The sequence below is a fragment of the Diabrotica undecimpunctata genome, chromosome 9 (genome assembly GCF_040954645.1).
Source record: "Diabrotica undecimpunctata isolate CICGRU chromosome 9, icDiaUnde3, whole genome shotgun sequence".
In the NCBI taxonomy this organism is placed as follows: domain Eukaryota; kingdom Metazoa; phylum Arthropoda; class Insecta; order Coleoptera; family Chrysomelidae; genus Diabrotica; species Diabrotica undecimpunctata.
Window position 1 is genome coordinate 51,976,642 of NC_092811.1, and position 11,435 is coordinate 51,988,076.

Sequence of the window (11,435 nt, forward strand, 5' to 3'; positions counted from 1 at the left end):
TTCTAGAAAACACAATATATGCCAAACACCCTGAAATAATTTCAAAAGATTACTCGAATGAAACTGCCGAGCTTATTGAGATCCTTAATTTTGTTCACGCTTATACTCACAATTCACAATTAAAAAATAATATAACTAGATTAAAAAAGAAACTAAACCCCAATAATATCTTTTCCACAGAAGAAACAGATGAACAATTATCTCAGGCAGAATTCTAACATGTCCAATTCCTTTATTTTACAGTGGAATCTTAATGAGTTTTATACCCATTTGGAACAGTTAAAACTCTTAATAAATAAATTATGCCCAAAGATCTTATGTCTTCAAGAAACCCATTTAAAACAAGTTAATATAAATCTTCGAAATTATCAATGTTTTCCAAAAAACAGAGTAGCACAACAGGCCAGTGGCGGAGTAGCTATCTTCGCAAGTACAGACCTAGAAGTTAAGCCAATTACATTAAGTACTAATCTCGAAGCTGTAGCAGTGAGTATAAATTACCAAAAACATATTAATATATGCAACATTTATTTACCACATCCTAACGAGCTAGACGTACAAGAACTAAATAACCTTCTTGAATAAATTCCACACCCAAAAATAATTTTAGGGAATATGAATTGTCATCATTCTGCATGGGGAAGCTCTAAAACAGACAAATACGGTAATCTAATGAAACATATCATTGACTCTTCTGATCTACTATTACTTAACACATTGGCTGCCACAAGGATCACCGGCGATCCTAACTAACAGATTACAATTGTGCCATTAGGATCACCGGTGTTACTTGTGCGTATTTAACTTTCAGAATTATTATAACGGTCAGCACTGTGAGGACGCTCAACTAGTTTTACTGTGGCACACTAGGAACCCATAGCTAGCTTATGTTATTTTGTTAGGGGCGATAATGTCGTAAATAGCTTGTAACGACAGTTGATAATAAGGCGTTGTAGAAACGATTAGTGGCATTTATTATCAAGTTTTTCTACGGAATTAGCAGTTTTTTTGGTGAATTTGAAATTATATGAAGTAAGTATATGTAGTTTATTCGTTTTAAAATCTTGTTGCTTGAATATTTGTAAGGATAAACAAAATATTACAGTATTTATTTTACATAACCTGAAATGTTTTTGCTTACATTTAATTAATGAAAAATGGTGATAGTAAAGTTACTTTTTTTAATTGGAATTTGTCTTTCAGATCATGGATAATTTACCAAGTACAAGTAAAATGCAGCGTCTGCCAAATAAAAATAAAAAGTTGACAGAGGCGGAGTTGCTCAAATTGTTAGAGGAGGATTCTGATGAATGTGTGTTATCCGGTTCAGAGTACAACCCGAGTGACGAAGAAGAATCTGATATAGAAGATAAATGTAACAGTGATTCAAGCTTATTAGATGAAAATGCACGACAATCGGTAAAATCTAACGACCAGCAAAATAATGACGATGAATGGTACGAAGTTGACTGTACTTATTTACGTCTCGATATACAGTTTCCTGGTAATGAATCATATGTCTATGATGATAGGTATCCTCAAAATATAACCGAACTAACTCCTTTTCATGTATACAGGAAACTGATCGATGATAAAATTTTACAACTTATTGTAGAGGAGACTAACAGAAATGCTGCGCAAGTAAAAAATGCACAACGTTATAGCAGATCATCCAGAATTCATGCATGGAAACCTACCAATAAAGAATAAATTTTAAAATTTTTGGGTTGTGTTATGTATATGGGAGTTGTCAAGCTTCCCAAAATTGCTGATTATTGGAGTAAGTCACCATTGTATAATTTTACTTTTATTTCTTCTGTAATGACTAGAAACAGATTTCAGCTTCTTTTGAGATTCTTGAATTTTGCTGATAACACGGCTGCTTTACCAAACGATCGTTGCCATACAATTAGAAAATTATTTGAAATGACACAATTACGTTTTGCCCAACAATGTAATCCTGGCTCAATACTAGTTGTTGATGAAAGTATGATTCCCTTTCGAGGAACACTACTTTTCAAACAATATATACCTTTAAAGCGTCACCGCTATGGCTTGAAATTGTTTAAATTATGTAATCCTGCAGGTTATACTCTAAAAATGATTATGTATACCGGAAAAATGGCTAATAAAGGGCAGGATTTATCGGGAAAAATTGTACTAGATTTAGCAAAAGACTATCTACAAAAAGGAAGAGTTTTAATAACAGATAACTACTATACGTCTGTGCCTTTAGCAAAACAATTATTAGATGCTAATAGTCACTTATTAGGGACACTACGTAAAAATAGAAAATATATTCCAGAAGGCATACTTTCCGCAAAATAAAAAAAAGAGAGATAATTGGAAAGGAACATCGTGATGGCATTGTAATAGGCAAATGGCACGATAAACGTGATGTCCTCTTCTTGACGACCAGACATGGAATCGACATGAAAGAGACAGGTAAACATAAGAAAGATGGTGTAGCTATAATTAAACCTGAAGCAATTATAGACTACAACAAAGGAAAAGATGGTGTTGATGTCTCAGATCAACTCGCAAGCTATTTCTCACCTCTGAGAAAAAGTGTCCGCTGGTACCATAAAGCTGCAATTGAAGTTTTATTGAATACGGCTGTCATCAATAGTTTGATAATATATAATTCCTTCAACACACCAAAACAACAAGTTATCTCATTTCGGGAAATGCTAATCCTAAGTTTAGTCAATTACAGTCCGATGCCTGAGCCTATTACTACTGTAAAGCATATGCTTGTTACAGTTGACGCCAAAACTACAAACAATAGGAAGAAGAGAAAACGTTGTAACCAATGTTACACTGAAACAGTTGCAACAAAAGGCAGCAAAGAAGCTCAAAAGAAATTCAAACTTGTTTCTACATTTTGTAATGTTTGTGAAAAATTTTACTGTGTGACATGTTTCACTAAAAAGCATTAAGTTGTTCACGATCACCGGTGATACTAGTGGCACATACGTGTGTAATATGTTAATGCAATGCCATTAGGATCACCCGTGATCTTGCTATTTTTTTCAAAAAAATTTGTAAGAATGTAAACTTACATTGTATTATTAACCATTTGTATGAATAAATATTGTTTTGTAAGCATTTTTCACTTTGGCACCTGGTGAACGTACCTAACACTCTTATGGTGGCAGCCAATGTGTTAATACAGGAGAACCTACCAGATTTATCTCCTATAACGGCTCCTTTTCCGCCATAGATTTATCATTATGTAGTCAATCCTTATCAACGTTTCTCACGTGGAATACTTTAAAATCGTTATAGGACAGTGACCACTTTCCTATCTGCATATCATTAAATCAAATTCAATCTCCTAATTTTCCAATCTATCAATCCTGGAAATTAAAGACTGCAAACTGGTCGTCTTATCAAGATGACATTGAAAAGGAAATTGAAAACTATCATCCAAGTGATGATATAAACTCTACTATTACCTCCTTAAACAATATAATTATAGAAGCAGCTTTAAATAATATAGGTAAAACAAAGCTCTGCAAAAGACCTCCAGTACGTTGGTGGAACAATGACGTAGCATATGCTCTATCTTCTAGCAACCATGCTCTTAATGTACTTAAAAAACATAATACTAATGAAAGTTTACTTAATTTCAAAAAACTCAAGCTACAGCAAGATATCTCATAAAGAAAAGCAAAAGAGATACCTGGAGAGAGTACGTACCATCTATCAATTCGTCAAACCCCTCAGAGGTTATCTGGACTAAACACCTTAACACACAATAATAAATTAATCACTTGCAAAAATAAAATCGCAGAAACTTTAGCTAATATCTATCAGCAAAATTCCAGCGACAAAAATATTTCTGACGAATCCCTAACATATAAGAAAAACAAAGAAGCTTCTACAATTTCCATTAACAACTCTGACAGCCCCTTAAATGCTCCTATAACTCTTCAAGAGTTAGAATTTTCTCGCTCAAATATAAAAAACACATCTTCAGGACCAGATGATATTCTACCAGTCTTTATAAAAAACTTACCATTCGGTGCCAAATTAATTCTGTTAGATTTATTTAATACCTGCTTCTTAAAGCATGAATTCCCAGATCTTTGGTCTAAAGCAATTATCATTCCCATTATTAAGCCTAACAAACCAAAAGACAACTCTACCTCTTACCGTCCCATCTCTCTTACATGTTGCATGTGCAAAATCCTAGAAAAAATTTTAAACCTCCGCCTTATATGGTACTTAGAAAATAATAACTTTCTTACTCCCTTTCAAAGTGGTTTTCGAAGAGGCAGGTCCACATTAGATAATCACGTTGCATTACAGACTTCAATTAATGAAGCTTTTGCAAATAACCAAAAACTAATAGCAATATTTTTCGATATAACCCAAGCTTACGATAGAGCATGGAGACACTGTATTCTACAAACATTGAAAGATACTGGCATTCAAGGTAACATACTTGCATTTATAAAAAAAAATTTAAAAATCGCTCGATTCAAGTTAGGATAAATGGTGTTAAGAGCGCATCCAAGATAATAGATAATGGAATTCCTCAAGGTTCGATTCTTAGTCCAACTTTATTCTTAATCGCTTTTAATAGTATTATGAATGTAATTAAAGCACCCATTAAAGCACCCATTAAAGCTAGTCTTTACGCAGATGACATTGTTATTTATACTAAATCGAATAATGTAATGACAGCAACTAAAATTATACAGAGTTTCCTAAATCAGCTTTGTAATTGGACGATAAAAACGGGATTTGTTTTTTCTAGGTCTGTCTGTTAATTTTTGGTAACCAAAATTGGAGCTAAAAAGAACGTTTTCATCATTATTTTTTTGTGATGAAACCCCAATCTCCTCTGTTAGACAGGCCTGACAAGCACTTGGTACCATGTGCAAGACTGGATTTTCTCCAATGTTCCATAACTCATAGAATTGTTCTTTGCCAGTTAGTACGATATTTTTGTTACCATTTTTTTTACGTCAGCAATTGTTTTAACCTTTGTTTTCATGCGATAAAATTTCTTCATAATTTGTTTTGAATCCAGGCTTTTTTGGATAATTTCATCAAAGGCAGTAGTTAATTTTTTCAATGCAGCTTCCTTTTCATGTTTAATTTTTGGGATCACTCTTTTATCAAATAAAATTTGATAATTTTTAAGAAGTTTAACAAACAATACTTGTTCATTTTTGTCCTCGCCTAACTCTTTTATCGCTTCGAAATCTGAACCACTCATTTTAACTCACTACTCACTTATTCTAATAATAATTATCCACAAAACACACGCATATGAAAAACCACATAAAAAACTAGTTCTAATACGATTGGTGTGATGCGCACAAGGGCACTTCAGCTGGCGCTACATTTAGTAGTAGATCCTTCAGGTCAGTAGCTAGTACTTCGGTTGTGTAGTACGGTCTTTTCAACAAAGCACCTCCTTTTATGTAAAAGAAAATGTTACAAACTAGATACTATTTGCTAAAGAAATAGCATCTACTACGTTTTATGCATTCCACCCATTGTATCTACAACATGCTGGCGATATCTGTCACGATGCTGTCTAATTACACTTATAAGCTCAGCCTTAACCATGTCCTCGGAAAATTAAATTCCTTTTTGTCCTTACCAACTCTGCATATCTGCTTTTCTGGTGACCATAGTTGGCAGATGTTCTACTAATCGGCTGTGATAAGAAGCGTTATCCATCACTATTATCGAATTTGGCTCGAATTGTGAAAGATGGGATTCAAATAATTTTTAAAACGTTGGGCGTCCATGTCTTCATGATAATCCCCGTTTTCTTAAATAAAAAAATTAGTGCACTATCGTCTAAAAAGCCACTCTCACTACCTATATGGGTGACAATCAGTCGTTGCCCTTTACCCGTTGGTCCTTGTAACCCTGTTGATAAACCATCCACAAATGCTTGACAATAACTCGTTATAGTAATATCTTGCCAGATCTTAGATACTGTATGACCAGCATTTACATTTTATTAATATTAACCTACAATGATATTACTTTAGACAGCGCGGCCCCTGAATATTTTTCTGCGAATTCAGACAGCTTTATATAAATTTCATCTTTAGCATTTTCACTAAACCAAATATGTAAATCGGTTGATGTGTCTATAATAGCATTTTTCGTATTATAATATTTTAAATCAAAACTTTCGTTATCACTCGATTTTTTAATGAACTCATCGCAAAATGCATTATTGATTTTAAATATTCTATTTGTTTTCAAAATATTTTTAATTTTTCTGCTAAACACAGTATATGCATCGCTCAAAAATTTGCCTACGTCCGTATGCGTCAAATTTATTATTACCCCGGTTTTAATTCGACTGGCAAACCACGATATACCAATTTCCCATTTAACTCTATTGCGTAATTTTGAACTAAGCCCCAACCCAACCCCAATTTGCTTAAAATGACCTATGTTAAAAATAAAACAATTTTCTAACTGTTCCAATGGGCAATTTATTGTTTTTAATTACTTTATCGCATCTTCAAATTTGATTATTTAAACGTCTTGTCCAAACTTTACGCTCACTATCAGTGAATTTATCAAAAAATATTTTACGAAGCATTTTAATAATGTGAAGCAGATCATCAGACTGTTTAATTACGTGTTTATGTTGCTAGGCTACAAAAAATAGAAACAAAACAAGAAAAATCACTCACTGTTAATCTAATTTTCTATGACTTGTTGGCTCCACAAGCTACTGCTCCTTCGAAAAATAATGAATATTTGTTGTCAAACAAGTACTGTACATACGGGTCATAATATTTTGTTACACTTTATGGTAGAAAGACTATGTTTTCCTCCAATTCCAATAAATAGTATCGACTTTCCAAAATTGGAGTTTACCTCCCGTGAATATATTATTTTCTGCGGTTCGTTTATTGGTAGTTGATTCAATTTTATTGCAGGTTTTTGCTCTGCAATAGAAGAAACTGCGTTTAGTTTCGTTAGTTAAATCTAAAATAATAGGAAAAATTGCTAGAAAACTTGCTACATACACACACACAACGCCCAGAGGCACACATGCATGCAGGCACAAACACACACGCACACACACACACACACACACCCAGGCACACCCACACGCAACCGCCCACGCACACCCACGCTTACACCCACACCACGCGTTCACACACGAATACACACGCGCACTCACACGCGAACACACACACAAACGCGCGCTCACACACACAAAAACACACACACACACGCGCGCACCCACAAACACACGCGTACATACACACACACGAACACACACACGCCCACACACATACGCAAACACACACGCGCGCTCACGCATACACACACGCCCGCACACACATACACACATGCACGTACACACACACACATGCACACACACACACAATCACACACACACATACGCACACACAGACACAAGCGCGCCCACACACACAAGAGCGTACACACACACGCGCACAAACACAAAAGCGCGCGCACACACACACACACACACAAACACACACACACACACACAAATACTCGCGCGCATCCACACACACGCGCACACACGCAAACACAAACACACACACACACACACACACACACACACACACACACACACACACACACATACAAGCGTACAAACACACACACACACACACACACACACACACACACACACACACACACACACACATACAAGCGTACAAACACACACACGCACAAACACACACACACACACACACACACACACACACACACACACACACACACACACACACACACACACACACACAATGAAGTGCACATACATACACGCGCACACACACACACACGCACACACACTGACCTACGCGTACCCACGCACACGCACCCACATACACACACCAACACACACACACACACACACAAAAACACAAACACACACACACACACACACACACAAACACACACCGACACACACACACACACACACACAAACACACACCGACACACACGCACAAACTCAGACAGGCGCGCACACACACACACGCGCGTGCACACACACGTGTGTGTTTGTGTGCGCATGTGAGTGTGTGTGTGTGTACGCTTGTATGTGTGTGTGTGTGTATGAGTGTGTGTGCATGCGCGCGTGTGTGTTTACGCCCGCGTGTGCGTGTGCGCGTGTGTACGTGTGTGCGCGAGTGTTTTGTGCGCGTGTGTGTGTGCGAGTATGCGCGTGTGTGTGCGCGTGTTTGTGTGTGTGTGTGTGTGCGCGTGTGTGTGTGTGCGTCCATGTGTGTGTGGTGTGCGCGTGTGTGTGTGCGCCTGTGTGTTTATTTCCGCGCGTTTGTGTGTGCGAGTGTGTGTGTTTGCGTGCGTGCGCGTGTGTGTGTGTGTGTGTGTGCGCCCGTGTGTGTGTGTGTGGTGTGCGCGTGTGTGTGTGCGCCTGTGTGTTTATTTCCGCGCGTTTGTGTGTGCGAGTGTGTGTGTTTGCGTGCGTGCGCGTGTGTGAGTGTGTATGTGAGCGTGGGAGTTTGTGTGTGTGTGTGTGCACGCCTGTGTGTGTGTTTGTGCTGTGCTCGTGTGTGTGTGTGCGAGTGTGTGTTTGCTCGTGTGTGTGTGTGTGTACGCTTGTATGTGTGTGTGCGTGTGATAGTGTGTGTTCGCGCGTGTGTGTGAGTGTGCGCGTGTATGTCTGCGCGTGTGTGTGTACGCCCGCATTTGTGTGTGCGCCTGTGTACGTGTGTTTGTGCGCGTGTGTTTTTGAGAGTGTGCTCGTGTGTGTGTTCACCTGTGTGTTTGCGTCCGCGCGCCTATTTGTGTGTGCGCGTTTGTATGTGTGTGCGTGTGTGTGTGTGTTTGTGCGATTAAGTTTGTTTACGCGCTTTTGTGGGTGTGCGCGTGTGTGTGTGCGCGTATGTGTGTGTGCGCCTGTGTGAGTGGGCGCGTCTGTGTGTGTGTGCGCGCGTGCACCTTTGTGTGTGTATGTATACACGTGCAAACACACACACGCGCGAACACACACACACGCGAACACACACACACTAACGCGCGCACATACACACACACACACACACACACAAGCTAAAGATTTAAAGAAGAGTTAAAGATTTGCAAAGGTAAGTAACATTCTAAACACAACAGATCTGCAAATGTAACAATGTTAACCCGGCGCCAGCGTGGTGGGGTATGACACCACAGTGAGTTTAAAATTAGCGCCAATATTTTTATCGGTAAATTAGCGCGACAGGCATTTCAGTACCTTTCGTTACAGAGTTGCCGATTTGTACATAATTATCAGATTTTAACATAATTTTTATGGCATTCTGATAATATTTTTTTAACATAATTGATAATTTTAACATAATTGTATGCGTATGCCTGTGTAAATGTTAGAAAATTATTCTTATAGAATATATAAGTTATTTTTTATACCAAAATATTTAGTAATTAGTAGGTAGGTAGGTAGTAATTACGGTTGTTTTTAAAAAAGTTTCAGAAACTTATAAAACATTGTTATTAAGTTATTTAAATCCCAATAATGTTCATCAATCTGCTTTAGCAGAGATAAATCCAGAAAATTTAAAGCAATTTCTAAATTTACTAAATATTTATCTCAGTGTAGAAGTTATTCAAAATATTGGAAAACTCAGTTAAGAGAAGAAAACTGACTTTTATACTAGGTGTCGGCAATTTTTAATTGTGAGTTGCTTAGAAATTAAAAAACGATTTGATTTTAGAAGTCCCTTATTATTATATATTGCAACTTTTGATCCAAAATCGATTGAAAAACCTAATTCTATATATGATATTATATGTGCATTTCCTAGAATTGTAAATAATAATGAGCATGAATTATTGCAAAAGATTGACGATGAATGGCGATTGTATTGTCAGAAATTCCAGAGAATATTAAAAAAGAATTTGAAGTAGATAAGTACTGGTACAAAGTTGGTGCATTAACTGATAGTGCAGCAGTGCAGAAATTTAAAAATCTTTCACATTTTATTTTAGATATCCTTGTTTGTCCACATTCAAATGCGACCTGTGAGCGAATATTTTCTAAGGTCAATTTAATAAAAACTAAAATTCGAAATAAATTATGTACCCAAACAGTAAATGGATTAGTGTTAGCAAGTGAAGGAGTAAAAGAATGTTACTCCTTTCAAACAGACAAAAAAATGTTAAATTATTTTAATCACATGAACTCTTCATCTTCACAAGATGAGAATGAGGCAATTTTATTTGAAAGCGTTCCAGATCTAAATTAGTTTTATTATAGTACCTATATGATATTAAATATATTTTGTTCATGTTTTTTTTAATTAACAAGTTAAGTTGAATAAAATAATTTTTTTAATGTATTTTTATTACCTTTAGAAACTATAAAGATAAAAATTTTTAACATAATTTTTGGCAAAATCTGATAATTTTAGCAGCTGTCTAACATAATTTCATATCGTGACATCGGCAACACTGTTTCGTTAGAACCGTGAAAGAGGTCTCGCAGTTGTTGATTTACTTTAGAAGTGAACGCACGCATCGTTGTTTTGATCCAAACGTCGTTAGAATATCATATACCCCATCACACAGGTAAGTTAATACATTTATGGTAGTATTGTTTGAGTTGGGCATTCACATTTTTATATAATTTCCGTTGAAATTATTTATTTTAAATGAAAATGTGAAATTTTATACATAAATTATTTATGTTTTTGTCCTAGATTATGGCTTATCGACGATTCTCAAGACGATGATGTAGTAATTGGATCTGCAAGCGAGAACGAATCCGACAATGCAGACAACAGTAGTCACCACTCTGACAGCGAGGAAGATACTATTGATTTAGAACAGTCGGTGGCTGATGTAGAAATCGTAAATTTAACTTTTTATGGCAAGGACAGGAGAGTCAACAGAAACATTACGTAGAAGGACGGCACTAAATGGTCTTCAACATGCTTTCCTATACATGTAAGAACACGCTCAGTAAATATCATTACGCATTTACCAGGTGTAAAACGAAATGCAAAAATGGCGAAAACTCCCGTGGAATGTTTCAATTTACTTTTTACACCTATTATGATGGATGATATCGTAACTTGGACTAATATAAAAATAAGAAGGAAGTCCACTTGCTACGATGAAAACCATCAGTATGCAGTTCGCGAAACCAATGCAACTGAAATAAGAGCATTGTTTGGACTATTGTACTTGGCTGGCTCTGCTCGGCTTAATTTAGAAGATTTTTGGTCTACCGATGGAACCGGAATAAGCTTATTTAGAGAGAAGATGTCTTTACAACGATTTATTTTTTTTTTACAATCTTGTCTACGTTTTAACAATATAGAAAATCGAGAAGAAAGAAAAAAACTCGATAAAATGACTGCAATTAGACCAATTTTCGAAAAATTTGTGCAAAATAGCCAAGACGTCAATACGCCAAGCGAATACCTTACTATTGATGAAAAGCT

At 36.3% G+C, this 11,435-nt stretch overlaps 1 protein-coding gene across 1 annotated transcript; it reads left to right on the plus strand.

The window, feature by feature from the left end:
- Positions 1-2,432: 2,432 nt before the first annotated feature.
- On the plus strand, positions 2,433-2,939 carry LOC140450726 (uncharacterized). The gene has a single exon (XM_072544397.1). The coding sequence runs from the start codon at positions 2,433-2,435 to the stop codon at positions 2,937-2,939; it is 507 nt and encodes a 168-aa protein (XP_072400498.1).
- Positions 2,940-11,435: the final 8,496 nt, after the last annotated feature.

Bases quoted from the DNA above. Each gene is read 5' to 3' on its own strand.
- LOC140450726 (XM_072544397.1), top strand. From the start codon at position 2,433: ATGAAAGAGACAGGTAAACATAAGAAAGATGGTGTAGCTATAATTAAA.